The sequence below is a fragment of the Sander lucioperca genome, chromosome 17, assembly GCF_008315115.2.
Source record: "Sander lucioperca isolate FBNREF2018 chromosome 17, SLUC_FBN_1.2, whole genome shotgun sequence".
In the NCBI taxonomy this organism is placed as follows: domain Eukaryota; kingdom Metazoa; phylum Chordata; class Actinopteri; order Perciformes; family Percidae; genus Sander; species Sander lucioperca.
This window is the reverse complement of record NC_050189.1, coordinates 270671-294000: the sequence shown is the minus strand read 5'-3', so window position 1 is coordinate 294000 and position 23330 is coordinate 270671. Positions and strand designations below refer to the sequence as shown.

At 39.8% G+C, this 23330-nt stretch overlaps 2 protein-coding genes across 4 annotated transcripts in view; both read right to left on the bottom strand.

Moving 5' to 3' along the window:
- LOC116065861 (high affinity immunoglobulin gamma Fc receptor I-like) overlaps positions 1-23330 on the bottom strand; it is a 59234-nt gene that overhangs the window by 1944 nt on the left and 33960 nt on the right. The window contains exon 5 of the mRNA XM_031321483.2: positions 218-253. Within this exon, the coding sequence (XP_031177343.2) occupies positions 218-253 (36 nt within the window). The remainder of the gene's footprint in view (positions 1-217; positions 254-23330) is intronic.
- On the bottom strand, positions 14690-21513 carry LOC116065862 (zinc finger protein with KRAB and SCAN domains 1-like). 3 transcript variants are annotated; one of them, XM_035994296.1, is made up of 5 exons: positions 21304-21513; positions 20148-20310; positions 17864-18204; positions 16660-16831; positions 14690-15154 (listed from the first exon to the last, which is right to left on the bottom strand). In XM_035994296.1, exons 2-5 carry the CDS (start codon positions 20238-20240, stop codon positions 14792-14794), a joined length of 969 nt encoding a protein of 322 aa, XP_035850189.1. In that variant the 5' UTR covers positions 20241-20310; positions 21304-21513; the 3' UTR covers positions 14690-14791. The 3 variants fall into 3 exon arrangements, with proteins under 3 accessions (XP_035850189.1, XP_035850188.1, XP_035850187.1); XM_035994295.1 differs by having other exon boundaries at positions 20148-20300; positions 21304-21512; XM_035994294.1 differs by having other exon boundaries at positions 21324-21511.

Here is a 23330-nt window from a genome sequence, read left to right as displayed (position 1 = left end):
CGCCCTACGAAGCAGCTCGATTGGTTGGGGTTAGGCATTGACCTGTAGTGGTTAAGGTTAGGATAGCTGATTGGTCAGGAGATAGGACCTGAACTAATGGGGTTACGTTACCTTGGTAAGCATGGACGCCTGGCCAATAAATGTTATTGAACTTGAACACTCACAATAGTCCTCTACTCATTCTAAAAGTACTCTAAACAAGAAAACAGTTACTGACCTTGGTTTGTTGGGCAGCTCAGCAGTGAGGTCAGAACTGAAGAGATAAGACACTTTGGTTAGTTGGAGTTTGGTTCAAAGTTTAAATAATAAATGAAAAGAACACGCTGAAAACAGGATTTAAATCATTTACACAATCTTTAACAATGACATTATCATAATTGTGAACTGTAAAAACCAGACTATAGATATATTTGGGAGGGTGGTGATGGTGCAGTAGATATGACACATGGCTTTGTTGTGGGAGACGTTGGTTTGATTCCCACTGTGATACATCAACCAATGTGTCCCTGAGCAAGGCATTAACCCCTAGTGTCTCCAGAGGTGTGTGACCTCTGACATATGTAGACATTGGAAGTCACTTTGGATAAAAGCGTCAGCTAAATGACATGTAATGTAATATCAGTTTTCCTTTCATCTTGTATTTCTTTCTAGGTATAGACTGATTATCAGGACGTTTTTTGTCAGTTTTCAGATCATCTGCATCAGCGTTTTATTAGCCTGATAACTGATAAAGTTAATGAATTAAAAAAGCTCGGCTACAGCTCTGTGTCTGTCCCTCTGCTCCAGATTCACTCACCACTGAGTCTGACTTAACCCTCTGAGGACAAAAGACCACCAGTGAACACTCCTACTCAAAAATCAATATTACAACATTTCATTTTAGACATTTATTTACTATTTTATTCATATATTATGCTACTTTTATGAACCCAAGACTTACCATTTAAACAGTTTTGTGTTGGAGTTTATAACATTCCAAGATTTTCATTTTTGATTGTTTTTTAATACGTAAACATACAGAACAGAGCAACACAAACTGAACAAGAACAACAACCCTCTCCCCCCCCCCACCCTCTGCGGTCTCGAGGATAATAAAACAAACAAACAACCAAACAGGAATCCCACCTTGCCTAGTCCCTCTCCTCTACTCATCGTGATGCTGAGGTCATTAGGTCTGATATTTGTGCTGCTGTGTTTCTCCACAGGTCTATAGTTGATGATGTGGCTTTGTTAATCCTTGCTGTAGAGAGCTCAAACATAACTATGTCTAGAAAGTACACCAACCTCTGTTTTACAAGATTTTCATTTTAACTGTAAATGCAAATCAGTTCCAAATATCGGTTACATTAACTACTAATAATCGGTATCGGCCTTGATAAACCAGTATTGGTCGATCTCTATTTCTTTCAGCTGATATTTTTCAGAAACACAGTTTACTTACAGAGCAGCCAGAGTAGAGATGTGTCCTCCATCCTGACTGTTGGTGAAATGATGTCTTGACTTTATTCAGTGTATATCCGCATCAAGTAAAACTCTTCTTCCTTCCTCTGTGACTGGCAGTGTTACATGCATGCATTCATACTCTCATGCATAGAGATAAATACATACTCTCATGCATAGAGATAAATACATACTCTCACGCATAGATACATACTTACACATGCAGGCATAACGTGAGATGGTTTATTAACATGAGTTCATATGAGTGTAAGTATGTTGTGCAAGTACTACATTTTGGCCAAGGCAGCTTCTAATAATCTTGAAACAAAGAAAACTGTCTCTATGTAGGTGGCTGCAGTTTAGTTGCAAGTGAACACAACATCACCTCTCCTCTGTTAAACCACTGAAAAGGGGATCAGAAAGAGACTCAAATAAACTGTGTAAACTACACATCAAGAAGGCCACGAATGCCAAATAGGTTTTCATAATAAAGTAATTTGCCTTTGTGTTTTAGTGTGTTACGGTCAAAATAAGAATATGTACAAAATATTTGCAGTTATTGTCTGTAAGATTTGAGTTAAGTTGTTTCTAGCAGCAGCTTTGGCGTTAGATGTAATTTCAGGCAGGCCTCTGGGACTTCATCTCCCAGAGTTCCTTTCAAAGACGTGTCGACTGTATGACGTCGGTAGCTTTACAGCTGGCTTCAAGCACAGCGATCATTTCCTGAATATTCTTTGGTCTGAACTGGGCTGTAAACATACTGTTATTGATTTAGTTTCCATGTTGGGACCAACATTTTACAATTTATGAATCTCAGCTTTGCCATCTACATGTTGATTCACATTTATATTGTAATTGTTAATAATTAATGGTCTGTGTGACACCCTGACATGTTCACATCGTGACTTGTTCCTCTTTCAGTTAACAAGTCTGTTTATACTGTAGCAGCTCTGTGGGGGTGAAGTCCATTTCTCATGACTTGGGTTTTCTTATCAGCTCTCACAGCAGCAACACGTGTTAAGAAGAAAGAAAAAAAACTGGGAACATTTAAACTGTACTTCCCTTTAACTAGTAGACTTTGAGACTTCTGTGATCAGACATCAAATCAAACAGAGAGGTACGGCTGCTCTTCTTTGTCTCCATCACTTCATGGTGATGAAGGAACATTGGGACGTTTCCATATACAAACAGTACACGGACAACTGACCTTTCATTATCAATGATGTTTACTGAACGTGCTCTGGTCAAGACATGCAGACAGCGTGTATCGTACTACTTCTGCAAACGACTGCACATGACTGCAGACAGTCACTGTTACACACTGGTGTTATACACAGTACACAGTGTACACACTACCCAAAACAACAGTGACTACTTTTACATGCACACATGTACTTACAGAAAATGAGACTGAAAGAAAGAGAATAAGAGGATTTCCCTCAAAATGTGGAAATATAATGAGCTATTGCTATAAAAAGATATAACTGCAAAAGGACAAAACACTGACTATGTTTACATGCACAAAATACTAAAAAATAAACAAACAAAAAAAACATTCGAACTAAGCTGTTTACATGGCTAATGAAAATGTACAATAAATGAACTGCTTGGCTACACATGTATGAGGTGTCTAATAATAAAGTAAGTCAGAGTCTCCAGCAGAGCCAGAGGTATATATATATATATATATATATATATATATATATATATATATATATATATATATATATATATATATATATATATATATATTAGGGCTGGGCAAGTGAACATGTTATTATCGCTTTAACTCATTAATTAATTAACGCCGACAATTATTTTATCATGCATTAACACCGTTTTTATGATTTCTTTTATTTTGTAAAAGTCTGTTGCTCACAGGCTTTTGTAGAAGATTTTGTAGAAGTCTGTGCTGACTACTGCCGCGCTTACAGGAACCAGAAAATAACAAACCAACAAACATGGAGAAGGGTACAGAACTTTTGCATGGCCATTTTCATTTTAAAGTTCTTCCAGACGGCGCAGTAGACAGAACCAAAGTTATTTGTAACTACTTCAAAGTTGAATTGTGAGTAATTCCAGTCTGAAATATCACCTAAATGCAATACACACCGTTGATACCAGCAAATCATTCAACGAAACAAACAGTGGCGCGTCGGCAGACTACGTTAGATGCAGCGTGTGGGAGAAGTATAGATCAACAAAGGCAAGAGAAGCTAACAAATGCCATAGTGAAGTGGATAGCTACAGACTGCAGGCCCATTAGTGATGTGGAGGACGTCGGTCTGAGAAACATTCTGAGAATCTCAACAAATGACGGCAGGTATGAGATTCCCTCAAGACGCACCATCACAAGAAGAATACACCAGTTGTTATGAAAAGGAGACACCTTTACAACATGTTCCTCTCACTGGGGACTACTGGACATCACTGGGTAACCATGGTTACCTCAGAGTTACAGTGCATTATAGTGATGAACAGTGGGCGCTGCATTCACATGCTCTGACTGGAATGAAAACAGAGGAGAGACATTATGCTGAAACGTTTGTTCTTCACCTCTAACAGGGACATTTGGTACTGAACAGAGACTGGTTATAACAGGACATTTGGTACTGAACAGAGACTGGTTATAACAGGGACATTTGGTACTGAACAGAGACTGGTTATAACAGGACATTTGGTACTGAACAGAGACTGGTTATAACAGGACATTTGGTACTGAACAGAGACTGGTTATGCTGCTCCCTGATAAAAGAAGAAAAATGTTTCTGTTTTCTTTCTGTGTGTGTGTGTGTGTCTGTGTGTGTGAGTGTGTGTGTGTGTGTGTGTGTGTGTGTGTGTGTGTGTGTGTGTGTGTGTGTGTGTGTGTTTTGAGCAACAGGACAGTCTCTCTCAGTGTCTGACAGCAATCAGGACGATGCTTGAGATCTTGTTTAGTTTTGTAGCTGCTGAGGGTCTGAGGATAGAGTTTGACCGACAATGTTCAACTGAGCGACGCCACGACCCCGTTGACAATCATGGATGGAGCCAATCAGATTGTCTCTGTCAGATCAGGTGATGAGAGGAAGACCGTAAAGCTATATAGTCATTGGCTGTGTGCCAATGAATTACAGGGGGCATAAGTCAGTACACCCCTATGTTAAATTCCCATAGAGGCAGGCAGACTTTTATTTTGAAAGGCCAGTTATTTCATGGATCCAGGATACTATGCATCCTGATAAAGTTCCCTTGGCCTTTGGAATTAAAATAGCTCCACATCATCACATACCCTTCACCATACCTAGAGATTGGCATGGGGTACTTTCCATAAGTTCATCTCTCAATGCAAATCAAACCAGCTATTAGGCTAACCATGCCTGCCTCTATGGGAATTTAACATAGTGGTGTACTGACTTATGCCCCCTGTATTTTAAGGAAGAACATTTATTTATTTACGATACATTATTCAATCACAAAGAAAATTGGTGTCTTCAAAGGTTGGATTTTTCCTATTTTTTTAATTAAGGCATTAAGATAAATTTCCAAAAGACGATTTTTTTATTCCTCTTTTTAGTCAACTTTAGCATGGGTTCCTAAACTTATGAGCAGCACTGTATGTCATTTGACAGGGTATGTTTCTGAAATCCTACTAGAACTGAACCACTGCACTAGCACACACACAGACTGCCTAGGCACCGAGCCTTTTTGGTGTCTTTCCTCAGGTCCCAAAGACTTGCTGTCTGATGGCTGTATCTTGTCCTGCCCCTCCATGGACTTGGTCACCTGTCTGCTGGACTTCAGGCTCAGCTTGGCCTCCAACAGGAGCATTGTGCCTGGCCTAGCTGCTTCCCTTGCTGCCTGTGGCCAGCTTAGTGCACTAGGTACAGTGTGATTGTCCTGATCCACCAGGCATGGCTTTACCAGAGACCCTCTCCAGACATACCTGGTATTAGAGCTGTAAACAGCAGCGCCCTCTGGGGGACACTTGGCTTCACAGTTACATCACATTTTGGTCTATTTCTTTCCAGCTTTTCTATCAAAATATTTAAATGTTTTTTTCAATTATATTCCAAGACTTTTATCCAAAATATCCCCACTTTTTTTTTTGCAAAAATATTTCAACTTTTTCTTGTAATATTTAAAAGAATGATTTGAATACTTCACCTTTTTTTCCAAAATAGATACATAAGATTTTTTTCTAAATATTGTACACAAAAAAAATCTAAAATATTCCAACAATGTATAAGTATTCCGACTTTATTTTTCCTACTACATGCTATAAAGTTATAGTTAGTTAGTGTTTGGAAGTTTAAGCATGTTTGGTTGTTGCTGATGGACTGGCTGTGTGTGTGTATGTGTGTGTGTGTGTGTGTGTGTGTGTGTGTGTGTTTTGAGCTTTTCTTAAATGTGATTCGTCTCCTCCAGGCTCCTGGCCCCGCCCCCTCCACAGGATCAGCCAATCAGAAGACAGGTGGGTGAGAAACAGACAGAAGATCTGATCAGCGGACCTAAAAGAAGACATGACAGATTAACCAGATGAACCGACATGTTGTTTCCTCATCTGGTTTATATCATTATTAAATATATATGGCAACACTTTGATCAAAGCTACATTTCTGTCAATAATACGTTCCCAATAAATAAGATATTGGGCTGTTTGTCATCGTGCTTTAAGACGTTTGAACGTGTTTTTGGTGAAAAATGATCTTGAAATATAAAGTTTCTGACTCACCGAGTACGTTTACATTCACACCAATATTATTTAATATTTGATCCAGGTCATGTAAACAGCATATTCTGGCTGGATATTCATAATGATGAAGAGGTGTGTGTGATATTGTGGTATTATTCAGGTTTTAGAGCCATTCTTTAGACATGGAGACAGACTCAGGTCTCAGTCAGGTTTTACTGCAGTTTGGCTTATTTATATTTCTGGAAACTTTCCCTTCTACTCCACTACATTTCCCATCAGCCTCGTCCTTATTTACAAGAAATGGTTTTGTACGTCGGAGTCAAAGATTCTTCCTGACAAAAAAATTCAATTCAGTTTCTGTTTTTCTCTTTGTTGATGTTTGAATTTGATGTTTACGAGGTTGTGGAAACCCTGAATATTAGGCTCTACTACTAGGAAGCCACAATAAAGATCATAATCAAGGTTTTTTCTTTACTTTTACTTCTGAAAATGAAGTACATATAATATCAGAACATTATTTTGAATACTTAAGTACAGTAAATGTCAAATACTTTAAGACTTTTACTCAAGTAATATTCTAAAAGGAGACTTTAACTTCTACCAAAGTCGTTTTATTTTTTTCATACTTGTACTTTTACTCAAGTATTGCTTCCAAGTACTTTACACAAGACTGGAAATCATTTGCAACTTTATTTTACTGAACACATTGAACATTGAATTGAATTTCTACCATGGCCTGGGTGAACACTCAGGAACAAGGTAGGAGAATGACATGATGGCACACACTCCTGTACAGGAGGGGGCGCTATGCTCCTACAAGCTGTTAGTAATCCGCCATTAAAGAAGAGAAGAGGAGGAAGAGGAGCCGCAGCAGCCCCAGTGGAGCTCTGCTGGATTTCAGGACCAGAGAGGAATGGAGGAGGACAACCAGAACCCGGAGCAGCGGAGCAACGAGGTCCCCAGAAGACAAGCAGCAGACTGGGACTCTGATAGCAGCCATGTTCAGGTCAGTGTTCTCCTATCATATAACGTTACTGGCTTCACCGAGCTTTCTGCCGCTGGCGCACCAAATGCTTGCTCGTGTGAAATGGTTGTCTCTTTGTAAAGTCTCTAGTGTGGTGGAGACCTACTAGATTCAGAGTTCTCCTCCTAGAATGTAATGAGAAATGTAACATATTGACACCACTCTGTGTATCATCCGTTCATTCTGTTGTTAGAGATCTAATGTGGGAATAGAAAGAGAGAGAGAGAGGAACAAACAATGGACCGTTTCCCTCCAAAACTAACTAACCAACCAACGAACGGAGCCGAACACACCCGATGATAGCCGAACTGTGGAGAGTCTCAGAAGCTGGAGACTAAACTTTAGACCATCAAATATAAACGAACACGTTAACAACGCGTTTATTTCACCTCACTGTGAGCCATTTGTCCACTTCTGTCCCTTAAGTCAGCGTCTGATTCAGCAGGAAACATAACCTCCATCGCTGAGTGACTGATCCTCCGTCTTTGAACCTCTGACTGTGTTGAAAGCGTGTTAGTCATTTAGGTAAATTATTAATTATGTCCAAAACCCACATTTATATTTGTGAAAGCTTTATTGTCTTTATGAGAATGCAATAAAGGGAGATTTCACCGTTTTCTTTTCAAATGTAGACCACATTAGACCCTGGTCAAACCTGCTGACAGACTCCGATTATTATTCTATCTATCTATCAATCAATCAATCAATCAATCAATAAATAAGAGCTTTATTGCCAGTACGTTGCACATACGAGGAATTTGTCATGGTGTTGTTGGAGCATGTCACACATACAAATATACAAATATAAGAAGGATAAAAAGATATAAACAATATAAGTATAAACATATACACACAGTACGTATTAAAACGATAAAATAAATTTAAATAGCAAAATGAGTTAAACAGTAGTGAAAAGGGACGCTACAGCAGAGTAGGTACAGTGGCATGAGGAGCCAGAGGTGGGGTGTGGAGAGAGTCAGGATGGATTCCGAGCCTTGTTTAGAAGACTAGTGGCGGAGGGGAAAAAACTGTTTATGTGGCGTGAGGTTTTGGTCCTGATGGACCTCATCCTCCTGCCAGAGGGGAGTGGCTCAAAGAGCTTGTGTCCGGGGTGGGAGGGGTCAGCCACAATCTTTCCAGCACGCTTCAGAGTCCTGGTGGCGTATAGGTCCTGGAGCGGCGGCAGATTGCAGCCAATCACCTTCTCAGCTGACCGAATGACACGCTGCAGCCTGCCCTTGTCCTTGGCAGTGGCAGCAGCGTACCAGATGGTGATGGAGGATGTGAGGATGGACTCAATGATGGCTGTGTAAAAGTGCACCATCATTGTCTTTGGCAGGTTGAATTTCTTCAGCTTCCGCAGGAAGTACATCCTCTGTTGTGCTTTCTTGACGAGGGAGCTGATGTTCAGCTCCCACTTGAGATCCTGGGAGATGGTAGTTCCCAGGAAGCGGAAAGACTCCACAGTGTCAATTGTGGAGCCACAGAGGGTGATGGGGGCAGGTGGGGCTGGGTTCTTTCTGAAGTCCACAACCATCTCCACTGTCTTTAGAGCGTTGAGCTCTAGATTGTTTTGCTTGCACCAGGTCACCAGGTGGTCAGCCTCCCACCTGTAGGCGGACTCGTCTCCATCAGAGATGAGTCCGATGAGGGAGGTGTCGTCCGCAAACTTCAGAAGCTTGACGGACTGGTGACTGGAGGTGCAGCTGTTGGTGTACAGGGAGAAGACCAGAGGAGAAAGAACGCAGCCCTGGGGCGATCCGGTGCTGATGGTCTGTGAGTCGGAGACGTGTTTCCCCAGCTTCACATGCTGCTTCCTGTCAGACAGGAAGTCAGTGATCCACCTGCAGGTGGAGTCAGGCACACCAAGCTGGGAGAGTTTCTGCTGAAGCAGAGCCGGGATGATGGTGTTGAAGGCAGAGCTGAAGTCCACAAACAGGATCCTGGCGTAGGTTCCTGCGGAGTCCAGGTGCCGGAGGATGTAGTGGAGGGCCAGGTTGACTGCATCGTCTACAGACCTATTGGCTCTGTAGGCAAACTGCAGGGGGTCCAGGAGGGGGTCGGTGAGGTCTTTGAGGTGTGAAAGCACAAGGCGCTCAAAGGACTTCATAACCACAGAGGTCAGGGCGACGGGTCTGAAGTCATTAAGTCCTGTGGTCCTTGGCTTCTTGGGGACAGGGATTATGGTTGAGGTCTTGAAGCAGGCTGGCACGTGACATGTCTCCAGTGAGGTGTTAAAAATGTCTGTGAACACTGGAGACAGCTGGTCAGCGCAGTGCTTCAAGCTGGATGGGGAGACAGCATCCGGTCCAGCAGCTTTCCTGGGATTCTGTCTCCTGAAGAGTCTGTTGACGTCCCTCTCGTGAATGGAGAGAGTCGTCACTGAGGTGGGAGGGGGGGTGGAGGTGGAGGGGACCTTTAAGGAGGGCATTGGTGGGGGGGCCCAGGACCCTGCTGAGGTGGGCGAGGTGGAGGTGATGCACAGTGGCTGTAGCTGTAGGGAGGTGTCGTGGGGGATGGTGTCAGGACTGTCCTTTTGTCTTTCAAATCGACAGTAGAACTCATTCAGGTCATTGGCTAGGTGTCGGTCATTGAAGGATAGGATAAGGATATATGTATATATATATGTGTGTATATATATATATATGTGTGTATATATATATATATATATGTGTGTGTATATATATATATATATGTGTGTGTATATATATATGTGTGTGTGTATATATATATATATATATATATGTGTGTATATATGTGTGTATATATATATATATGTGTGTGTGTGTATATATATATATGTGTGTATATATATATATGTATATATATATATATGTATATATATATATATATATGTATGTATATATATATGTATATATATATATGTATATATATATATATATGTATATATATATATATATATGTATATATATATATATATATATATATATATATATGTGTATATATATGTGTATATATATATGTGTATATATATATGTGTATATATATATATGTGTATATATATATATATATGTATATATATATATGTGTATATATATATATATATATGTATATATATATATGTGTATATATATATATATATATGTGTATATATACACATATATATATATACACATATCTAATAAGGGGGCCCTATAGAGCAGCCATGCCACGTCTAGGCCCAAATGAGAAAGCAGCCCAGAGAATTACTATTTTGAACATTGCTGCACATTTTGAGAGTTTCTGTGGATCCTAAAGTCCTTAACCCTTGTGTTGTCCTCCCATTGATAATGCAATTTGTTTTTTTGGGTCAAAATTTAAAATTAACGGGCCACTCGGGTAGCTCACCTGGTAGAGCATGTGCCCCATGTACAGAGGATCCGTGTCCGCTGCAGCGGCCGCAGGTTCGACTCCGACCTGCGACCCTTTGCTGCATGTCATTCCCCCTCTCTCTCCCCTTTCATGTCTAGCTATCCTGTCATAATAAAGGCCTAATATTTCCTAAAGTTCACAAGGTTTTGGTCTTCATTTTAAACACTTTTGTGATTTTTTTCCTCCGTTTTTAAAGCTTTTACCGACATTTTTTGTCACTTTCTTCAACGTTCTTTTATCAATTTATTTTTTTCAAATGCTATCAAATTAAATAAAACACCCACATTCAATGAAAGTAGTGAAATGACCATTTATTTGACTTGTGAAGAGCGTTGTATGGAACCATCCATGTTACTTTTTTTTTTTTTTTTTGGTTAAAAGAAAATTTTCTGATATAGAAACATTTTGAAAATGGGTCAAATTTGACCGGAGGACAACAGGAGGGTTAAACATGTATTCCTAAAATGAAAATTAGACTGACTTCCTGTCAGGCAAAAAAAAAAAAAAAAGTTATTTTTTTAATATGTTTCTGATGAGAACAAAGTTTTTACCAAATTTCAAACCTGCCTACGTTTTCCAATTGAAACATCTTTAAACCTCTTAAAGTTCAGGCAGAGCAGCCTATGTCATCATTCATCAGAGCAAACACTAAATTGTCGCCTTTGGGCCTTCCCCTTCACACTGTGGGTACTAGGGCTGAACGATTAATTGCATTTGCGATAATATCGCGATATGTTAAAACGTGATTTCCTAATTGCAAAGGCTGCGATTTGGTCACGTGACTCGCGAGAGCAAATCAGTCTGCACTCCGCAGAGAAAGCATCAACTTAGCACGCTAATGCTACATCGTACCTTGAGCTGATTTCTGTCATTCAAACAACTCTGAGTTGTAGTTTAAAACTTTTACAGCCATTTTAATAAAATGAAGGGTTTTATTCTGGCTCGAGTCCATACGTGCAACGGGTAACAGTTAGAGTGGGGCGTGGGCAAAGGAGCAGCAGCTCATAAATATGCAATGAGCATCAGAAAACAGAACACTTTGAAAGGGACTGAAACAGAGGGTAATAGAGGGAGGTAAGATTTTTTTTCCTACAAGCTATTTCCAGCAAACAACTTCAGAAACATGTTTTATGGAACTCATAGACCTATTTTAACTTGTTGAAAAGCAGTCATAATATGGGTGCTTTAATGAATAAAAGATGCAGAACATTTTAAGGTTTGAAGGCAGGTAGATAGAAAGGCAGACAAACAAGATATCATGAAGCTGAATACAACTGTAATAGCTAAATGTCTTGTGAACAGTTTAAAGTTTGAATGATGTCTGTAGTTAAAATGATGTGGGAGGAGTAGCATTGAAGTCATAGTATAGCATGTCAGAAAACAGTCATAGTATAGTATGTCGAAAAAAGTCATATTATTGTATGTTGGAAAAAGTCATAGTAGTTTGCCGAAAATCTAAAAAAAAAAAAAAAATCATAGCATGATTGTCCAAAAAAAGTCATAGTATACTATGTCAAAATCTTTGAAAAAAAAGTCATAGTGTAGAATGTCGGTAAAAGGTCATAGTATAGTATGTTGAAAATTTTGAAATAAAGTCTTAGTAAGGTATGTAGCATGTTGAAAAAATATTTGAAAACACCAAGGTGGTTCATATTTTTTTACTTTATCATTTCAAGTATTGGTGATGTCATAGGGCCCTCTGAGCTCCAGAGGCTGAGGACACTCAGACATTATTATATTATTATATTATTATTTATGACTTCAGACTGAACATGCTGCATATATCATCACCAACCTTCTCCGCGGCGCTGGACAGGATCACACTCTGAAACACAAAGAGGTGAGTCAAGACAGAGCCAATCAGGACGTCCTGTCACAGGGACAGGAAGTGTGTTGGGACAGAAGAGGACGTCCCTTCCCTTTCCACGTCTCCATCAGACACACAGCGTTGGTGATGGTGTAGCGCCTCCTGGTGGAGTCTTTGATGGCTGCAGAGTAGACACCTCAAACACCAGACCTCTCTCTATGGCCTGAACACACACACACACACACACACACACACACACACACACACACACACATACATAGAGACTACTATTAATATAAACACATTACTATACTATGACTTTTTCCAATATACAATAATATGACATTTTTTGACATTCTATATTATGACTTTTAAAAAAAAAAATTTCGACATACTGTACAATTACTTTTTTCGACATACTACACTATGACTTTTTCCAAAATGTTTGACAAACTATACTATGACTATTTAGGAGAGGACTGTGATTGGCCGGCTGTCAGAGGCCCAGGATGTGGTTGATGTGACCCTGATGTGACTCCTGTGTTTAAACTATTTTTTTGAGACGAGCCAGCCTACAGAGAGGAGGTCCTGAACTTTGCAGCCTGGTGTTCAGAGAACAACCTGGCTCTGAACACCAAGAAAACAAAGGAGATCATTGTGGACTTCAGGAGGAACAGCACCGACCTCATTTTTACTAATTTAAATCATTCCATCTTTTCTCACTGCTTTACCTTCTTCTTACGTATTAAAGCCAGCAATCTAGTTCAGCTTTAGCAATTTAGCTTTTCAGCATTCACAGGGATTTTCTGCAGAATTTCAAATGTGAGACAAACTGATCTTGAGATCTTTTTTTCCATAAGTGATTTTTCCCTTCCTGTCCAATAAAAACCATGTATCTCCAGATGTGTGTTGATGTTGAATGTTTGTGATAAACTGAAGGATGATATGGAGTCATAAGAGTGTCATAAAGAATAATACTCCTGTAAATAAAGTAAGAAACTTAATGTGAAAGTTCAATTCTATTCAGTTTATTTAAGAAGAGGACAGAGCAAATTAATAAAACAAATGATTATACATGGATTAAAAATGCCAGAATTAACCAAAAGCTCACAAACTTCCCCCCGAATACAACCAGCTGGTCTATCCACAATTAAATAAACTGTTCAGTAACACACTCAGCTGAGGTATTACTAATTACTGAAATAACAAATACTTTACCTGACAAGCTAGCATTAGCTTAATTCAACATAGGGACAGTCACTTTACTTATTGTTAGCTTAAAAGAAGGATTATTGTTACTTTTTGTGATATTAAATTCAGCACTTTCGTAATAGTTAAATATTTTAAAACATCTTTTTCATCTGTGAAATGTTATTCCATGTTGCTTAGTTTAGCATTTCTTTTACATGAACATCCAGGGGGGCGGGTACAAAAATCCACTGTCAAGTTGGACAGTTTCCAGCTGATTCCAGCAGCCTTCAGGCTGAACAGGAAGTGACAGAAACACTGTGGTCTGATTCCGATTTAATAAAATGTTATCAGACCCATATATCAGCTCCTACACAGTCTCCAGTTGTTTTAATTATGATAGAGTAGCTGTTAAAATGCTCTACATGCGATCTGTTGCTGATTTTAATTAACAGACTGTAGATGATCTGTAATCTGAACAGATTTAGTCTCTCTGACTTCTAAACGTAACTTATCAGCCACACAACATGTGTTCTGTACACAATAAGCCTTTAAATCAGACAAATAGCTGTTAAAATCCCTCCAAATCAAAATCAATAAAATGTTTATATAAAACGTCATCATGTTGAGTCGATTCTGAACCAATCTGTGACGCCTGGCTCTAAAAACTGCGGCCGCCTTGATCTCGTGAGGTTATCGTTGCCCACGTGTGCATGACATCAGAGCAAGTCGGGATCAAGTCGGATCAAGTCGGACACAAATCTAACCGGCATGCATTGGGCAGAGATCACCGGTGATTGATTCTGCGCAGATCTGGCTCATCTCCAACAAGCCTATTAACTGTTCAAGTCATTTTTTAAGCAGCAGCAGCAGACATGTTCTGGTTAAAGATTTCTAGTTATGAAGATTTGCTTCTTTTCATCGTCTTAAAGGACAAACTAAATGTTTCAGCAATTTGACATTACCTTAGTAAACAGTGATGGGATTTTTTTAATTAAGAAGAAATACTCCTTTGTTGCAGCATTAGTTACATAGCGCTAGCAGTTGAACCCTGAACTCAAAATATTGTATTACAGGAAAAAAAGCTAATTTTGAGTGAAATTAATCCCTTCAAAAAAGGGAGGGAGTGTAATATGTAGTCGTAGCCAGGATAACATCCATGCTGTTCAGAAGATAAAGTTACTGCTGGTCAGCCTTCAATGTGGAGAGAAGATCAGAATATAACAACACAGCTATCAGGGCATGAGGAGGAGGCAGGAGGAAACAGCTTGGCTCTGAAACATGTTCACTACGAGGCAGTGTGAATGAGCTGGTGTTTTTTAAGGTTGCTACTATGAGAAAAAGTTTTCCCACATTGTTCACACCAGTACGGCTTCTCTCCAGTGTGAACACGTCGGTGGATTTCAAGTTGACCACGCTGAGAAAAGGTTTTCCCACATTGATCACAGCTGTAAGGCTTCTCTCCAGTGTGAAGGCGTTGATGGTCTTTCAGGGTACTCTGTAGTGTGAAAGCTGCCCCACATTGATCACAGCTGTGTAGATTCTCTCCAGTGTGAACTCTCTGATGAATCTTTAAATATGTTGATGTTGTGAAGGATTTGTCACAGTGTTGACAGTGGTGACATTTGGGTCCCTTTCCTCCTCTCCGTTTCTATAGCAACAGACAAACAGAGAGATAGAGAGAGTTAGTGAACAACCTTATTTAAACCCTGGACTTGCTCTCGCTCACAATTTTAACTCTTCATACAAAAAATTATGACAAAATGAAGGAAAATGTGTGCCAGTTGCAGACATGTTATTATTGAGGCAAATTTAATTTTCATAACTTTTATAAGTTCTGAAATATTCTACATTTTTCAGGCAAGTTGTAATCAAACAATTTATAAAAGTAATTGTGTGCACATCCCACCTTCTGGCAGGTGCAGGACAAATGAAAATACTTAAAAAGAAAAAATGTGTAATGTCCGCAACACTGTTTTAAACTCCCGTATTTAATATAGATGCAGCGTTTCGACCCTACTGGGTCTTCCCAGTAGGGTCGTAACAGTGTATTAATCAGTTTAAAAAAAATATAATGATATAATAATATCTACAGAAACCACTGAGGTGTCCTCTCCCTGTTTGATGAATGTAGAGTAGTCTACACTATATAGTTACTGGTCCAGTGAACTAAGACTAGAACTAAGGAGGACTGTACAATTAGGATAGGTTTTATAATTGTACAATCTCAAAATCTCTCAAATTATAGTACCAGTTTACTGGACAGAACACACACTGTGTGCTAAGAATGCCAAATACAATGCACATGGAAAAGTAACATACTGTACATGATCCTTTATTGTCAAAGAATACAAAAAGAAACCAATCATCTAAAAAGATGTATTGGTCTCTGACCAGTCTGCTGTTGTTAGAACCATTATAGAAACACGTGTAGGACTTTATATATTATCTTCATCACTGACTTCATTATAGAAACACGTGTATAGGACTTTATATATTATCTTCATCACTGACTTCATTATAGAAACACGTGTATAGGACTTTATATATTATCTTCATCACTGACTTCATTATAGAAACACGTGTATAGGACTTTATATATTATCCTTCAGCACTGACTTCATTTAAAACTTTATCAGCCTTCTCCGTAGCTCGTCTGTTACATGTCTGGTTTTAACTTTTTTCTCTTCTAACTTTTTTTTTTTTATTTACACGCCTTGCATATATATCTTCTATCCTATAGATATGGCTACAATTAAACTGGACCACAGCAGTAAAAACCTCGTTTATTCAAGAGAACAACTGTTCGGACTAAGGACAATGGGACACGCCGGCATTGTGCACCCCATCCCAGAGGAACTGAGGCGTTGAGCTAGGTGGCCTAGTGAAGAACGTTAGGTTGTACAGGGAGTGCAGCCTCATGTGTTTCACTGAGACCTGGATTAATCAGAATATCACAGATGCTAACGTGGAGTTACCCGGCTTCACTATCGTAAGAGTGGACCGGGACCCCAAGCTAAGTGGCAAGAGGAAAGGTGGGGGCCTCGTGCTGTTCATCAACAATAAATAGATAGATAGATAGATAGATAGATAGATAGATAGATAGATTGATTTCTGGGACTCTTCAGTCTGGAGTAACCTCTTTCCTTCACTCACCTCCTCCTTCTTCCTCTTGCTCCCTCGCTCCTCTGAGTCTCCCGAGGCCTCATGGACAACTTTCCTCTTGCCCTCCTTCTTTTTCTCCTCCTCCTCCTTGTGTTTCTGCATGTACTCGGTGATAAGGTCGGGGCAGTCCAGGTTGTCTTGAGGCTCCCATGTGTTCTCCTCACTGGAAAGGTGAGTGCAGACAGAAGAAAATCTCCTCAGGCTTTGATTTTAGGCAATACATTCTCACTCTAATTGCTAATTCGTATTATTCCTTTTTTTCTATTGCCATTTTGTAAGAATATTTGCGGGTCTGCAACTTAATATATAAGATAATAATAATAATTATATATATGTGCATTATGGCATATCCCGTTACGGAAATTATTATATATATATATTAAAGCCTGAATATATTTAATGAAAGTCTGAATATAATGAATGAACCTTGAATATATTGAATGAAAGTTTGAATTTATTGAATGAAAATTTGAATATATTGAATGAAAGTCTGAATATATTGAAAGAAAGTCTGAATATATTGAATGAAAGTGTCAATATATTGAATGAAAGTGTCAATATATTGAATGAAAGTGTCAATATATTGAATGAAAGTGTCAATATATTGAATGAAAGTTGAAATGGAGTCTGACATTGTCTGCCACCATCTTTTCGTTGTGATTAATCCTAATTGAAGTGTGACACTATGAGCAAATCAGCAAGAAATCTAGTGTCAGCAATTTTGAGCAACGAAGAGATTATTAACACACTGGCGAATGCATGTATGGGCCAAAACACTGGTAACGGTAACCGTATCCAGTACCGTTCTCCCAATGAAGAAGTGTATTCACTTTTTCATCGTGGAAGACCGAATGAAAGGAACCTCTTTGGTCAGGCAGTTCCCTTTCATCAAGCTAACGTCAACACACCTTTCATTCAATATATTCTGACTTCCATTCAATATATTCAAGGTTAATTCAATATATTCAGACTTTCATTTAATATATTCTGACTTTTATTCAATATATTCAAGGTTCATTCAATATATTCAGACATTCATTCAATATATTCTGACTTCCATTCAATATATTCAAGGTTCATTCAATATATTCAGACATTCATTCAATATATTCAGACTTTAATTCAATATATTCAAGCTTTACACATATATATGTGTAAAGAACACCGAGTATTAATATTATAGACTCATACTTACTCTGAGAACCCCTTCCATTTCAGCAGAAACTCTACTCTTCCCTTCACCACTCTGCGGTCCAAAACCTTCTCCACCACATACTCCTCCTCCTCCTCCTTCTCCTTCACTGCTGCTGCAGCTGCAGGAGGTGCTGCAGGCTGCTCCTCTTCCTCCTCCTTCACTGCTGCAGGCTGCTCCTCTTCCTCCTCCTTCACTGCTGCAGGCTGCTCCTCTTCCTCCTCCTTCACTGCTGCAGGCTGCTCCTCTTCCTCCTCCTTCACTGCTGCAGGCTGCTCCTCCTCCTCGGCCTTCTTGCCCTTCTTTCCTGCTCCAGTCGCCAGCTCGACGTCTGCTGAGGGCTCCTTTGGTAGACCCAAGGGGGAAACATGCAGAGATAATGATACAAGGGTTAGAAGAACTAATGGGAGGTGCGAGTGAATTATAGTTTACCATGTTTTACTATATTAAAATGTTCTGTTTCCTCCGGAACGTGTGTGTGTGTGTGCTCTCTGTCAACATGCAGATGGCGTTTCTTCTATCAGGGTGAAAATGTTCAACCTGAACAAGTTCCTTCCTGAGACTATTTAGCAGAGCCAAAGTTGTTGCGTCCAGAGCTTAGCGCCGCCCAAGACGATTGTGATTGGTTTAAAGAAATGAAAACAAGCCATAGTTTTTTTATTCCAGACCTTACTCCGCGGTGCTGTGGAGATAGGTCTGGCAATGCGAGACTACATGTACAGTAACCTGCAGTTGTTTGCCTTTAACTATACCGATATGGCTGTATGCACAACGACCTATCAGGAGACTTCAAAGTCCTTCAATTTATGATTGGAAAAACTAAAGACTCCTGTTAGATCTGCAGACTTCTATTCTAACCCAGATCAAAAGCCAAGGGGAAGCCATGTTAGGCCAGCCAGGGAGCAAAAAAGCTGAAACCTGAGTGTGCAGAGAAAGAAGGGGGGAGGGGGGGGTCACCACCAGATAAGAGCTGAACCATTCAAAGAAAGGACTGGCTCCATGGATGGGACTGGCTCTCACAAACACTAAGGCAGAATGAGTTGGATTTGTCTGTTGCAGTTTGTAAACACAACATTCAAAGTTGACCCCTCCTCCTCGGCTAAATTAAGTTGATGGTGCTCCCCAGCAGGGCTGTGATGGTATAGTGGTTTTCTTACTGCGGTGAAGAAGCAACATATCACCGCGGTATGGCGGTTAACTGCAACCCCCTTACGAGACTAGAGTGAGTTAGAGCGAGAATGGCAGGGGCGCAAGGAGAGCGAGTGGTAACGGAGAGTAGCATACGAGTGCCGCTGTGAGGAAGAGAGAGAGGAAAAGAGATAGAAAATATTATGTAAAGTGAGTTAAAAGTGAACATTAAAAAACAACAAGCTAGAGCTTCTCAAGACACGGTGGCTTTATCTGTTGTCAATACCTCCGGTAAAGTGAATGGAGTTACCTCCGAAAAACATGGGCTTAACCCTTAGAACAGTGTTTCCATTTCAGCTCAGTGGGAGAGTTTTACTGTGTTCTGCTGTCATTTAGGGCCACTCTGCTTTCTCTCCTCTCCGTTGATCAATTCCACAGACAGTTCACAAAGCTCTATTGTCAATAAAGTAAAAAGGAAAACGCCGAGGGCAGACGCTTCGCAGCACAGTGGTCTCAGCAGCTGAGCAGACAGAGAGCAGAGAGGGAGACTCAGCAGTCTGCTAACTTGTTGCTCTCTCTAATATAACCAATATCAGCTGCTCTGTTTAGGCTACAGAACGTGCATGCAGGCTGAAACTCAACATGCCGTTTTGTCAGGATTAAGCTATAAGCAGAAGGAAACTCTGCTAGCTGCTAGGCTAATGTTCAATGGTAAACACTGCAGCGTTAACGTTAATGTGTCCACCTCAGCTCAACGGACTGTCCATCCTCATGTGCAAAGCTGAAGGGACGAGCAACTTCAGTTTGTTTTTCTCACTCCATAAACTCTTGAATGTAGGATAGAAGACAGTCAATGAGGATAAATACGCAATGATTATTGCTTTCATTATATTTCATATCACACAATATCTGTTCTCCTGGAACTTCCACGAGCACAAAGTATAAAAATAAAAGATATGCGGTGATGATTATGAGTATTGCGGTGATGTGGTTACCGTCACAGTCCTAATGGTAACTTATCTGTCTCTGCTTTCATGAAAACCAAGTCAAGGCTTAATACATCCAGGATACCTGGGAAATCCTGGTCTAATCCATTATCTAGGTTCTGTGAAATAGCCCTCTGTTACTTTAGAGTGGTTGTTGAGTCCTGAACACTGACCTGAACATGGCTGCTATCAGAGTCCCAGTCTGCTGCTTGTCTTCTGGGGACCTCGTTGCTCCGCTGCTCCTGGTTCTGGTTGTCCTCCTCCATTCCTCTCTGGTCCTGAAATCCAGCAGAGCTCCACTGGGGCTGCTGGACTCACTCTGGATTCTGTTCAGGACTAATCACAGCAGCAGAGATATTCAGGAGCTGCTGTCTCCTCTGGTTTTCCTCACATCCACACACAACTACAACAACAGTCTGAACACTCAAAGCAGCGGCTGGGAAACGGTTCCATTTCCTTCCTAGCTCCAACATCAACTCAGAGGAGTTTGGAGAGAACAGCTTTATATTAAACTGGGAATAAATCTAAAGGGAAAAACAAACACCACCATAACGCTGGTTAACAAACACAACTTGGGCCGTTTCCCCTCACACTGCTACGGTGGCCCAGACGGTTCAACACACACACACAAGATACAACACAAACACACAAGATACAACACACACACACACAAGATACAACACACACACACAAGATACAACACACACACACACACAAGATACAACACACACACAAAAGATACAACACAAACACACAAGATACAACACTAATGATTCTTGTATGTACATTTAGAACGGCTTGGCTTTCTAATATTTTAGAAGAAGGTCAACAATGGAGCAGCTGACAGACACACACATACTAATACTTTCTATCTTTTTCTCTTTGGAAGAGAGAGAGAGAGAGAGAGAGAGAGAGAGAGAGAGAGAGAGAGAGAGAGAGAGAACAACTAACAAAGGCCCGTTTCCCTCCAAAACAAACGGGGGTCCCGGTTCAGGTGGTTAGGGTCGATGCAACAAAACATGAATATCAACTACTAGCTAGCCTGCTACATTACATTACATTACATGTCATTTAGCTGACGCTTTTATCCAAAGAGACTTCCAATGAAGTGCTTTCAACCCTGGAGGTGCAAACTCCAGACAACAAGTAGTAAGAGCAAGTACATTAGCTTTAAAGAAGCTAAACCACAAAGAGCCATATGAAAGAGCTAGCTAGCTTCTGCTCAGCTCCGTTAGCATTAAGCAGCCGAATGGGAAGCTAACGCATGCGCAGCTCTGTCTTCTCTTCTCTGTGACTGCCGTGTAAAAGAGCAGTTATTAAAGTGTTTACCTGAGTGTGTGCGGGTTTACCTGGAGCTCTGTCTTCTTAAAACTCACTAATAACAAACTACACAGCTATCCCGCCGCCAGACACACATCACAGTGAAGACACCAGACTTCCGGTGTCCTCCCAGTCAGGGTTTTTCAGATTAAAAGTTTAAAATGAAAGAACGCTGCCGCCCGGAGGTCAGGAGGGGAAACAACAGATACACATTCAGTTAATCAATCAGTTAGTGGTGGACTGGAACTGAGTACATTTACTCAAGTACTGGACTTAACTTCAGGTACTTGTACTTCACTTGAGTATTAAATAATGTGCAGCATTTTAATAACTAAAATAATGTAGAAGAATAAGGAGAAATAAAAAAATATAGATTCATTTTGAGCATTTTTAATTTATTTTTCCACCAGACTCCCTTGAATTAAAACAGAAATGTTATTGTGAAGTCCTTGTACGTTATTCTCTGGCGCTACCCGAGCTGGCTATGTACTCCGGTAAGAGAGTCGCTGCAACCTTCAGTTTTAGTTCAACAGATTTATTAACATCCAGATCCAGCAGTGAATAAAGTGGTTGTTGCTTGCAATAGTATGTGTTTGGGCTTATGTGTGTGTGTGTGTATGTGTGTGTGTGTGTGTGTGTGTGTGTGGTTTTCTATAATATGTAAATATAACCTGTACATAATGAATGTACTTATATACAGATTAAAGAGCAATAAGCAACAAATCACTCTGCAATATACATAATTATATACAATATACATAATTGCTATGCAATAAAAAGTTGCTGTGCAAACAACCAAATAATTCTGGATAGTAATGGGAATCAATAGAGCCCAATGTAGTAAAGAATAGAGGTTTCATTGTGTCCTTATATCTATTGGCCACTAGATGGCGCTCTAAGACCACTAATGGAACATAGCAGTAGCATTCAGGTCCAATAGTCAGGTTGACCACACAAACAAAGATACATGCAACATCAGCATGGACATAAAACTGTGCACTACATTCTCAATAACACACACGGCAACACAACAGAAGCTTATACAAGTGACAACTTTAGGAGCAGCTGTACTCACGTCAGCAGCAAACTACAAAAGGAAATGGCAAAGTTGGGCATGTGCACAAATGCATGAGTCCAAGGAGTGACGTAGGCTCATCAGTCCAGCAGGGAGTTTTCCACAGTTATGATTATTAAACACACTTATTTTAAAGCCTTGTCCAAATCATTCAATTCCTTTTTTCCAGAGTTCATGTTAGTCAACTGAGTAACTAAGTACATTTACTCAAGTACTGTAATTAACTCAAGGTACTTGTACTTTACTTGAGTAATAAATATTGTGTACAGCTTTTCTATAATCAAAACAATGTGGACGTATAAGGAGAAATGACAAAATATAGATTAATTTTAAGCATTTTTATTTATATTTCCAGCAGACACCATTTAATTAAAACAGAAATGTTATGATTATTAAACACACTTATTACAAAGTGGACAGAAACTAAATAAAACTACCAAAAGCCGTCTTGGTTCATCTTTCCACTGTTCCAACAATCACCACTCTGGTCTGGTTGAAATAAACCCAGAAACTACTGAGTGCATCTTGTTTCTAAGGAAGAGAATTGCCAGTAATGTTTACTTGAGCATTTTAAATAAAAAAAATCTTATTGTCGAGCAAATTTCACTTGAGACTTTCCTGAGTAAACATTTTAAAGAGTTTCTGTGTAGAAATTTTTACCTATCTTTTTTTAAGTAAATGCCAACCAGAATGTGTTTCAGTGCAAGTTCATTACCAACAAGGAATGAGCAGCCGAGATGAGCAGCGAGCTCCAGAGGTCTGTGAGCTCACTTCCTCCTTACCACACTAGGTGGTATTAGATATGGACACCAGGAGCATGAAGGACTGGTGATGATCAGCTGTTGTATTAGATATGGACACCAGGAGCATGAAGGACTGGTGATGATCAGCTGTTGTATTAGATATGGACAACAGGAGCATGAAGGACTGGTGATGATCAGCTGTTGCTGTCTCCACATCT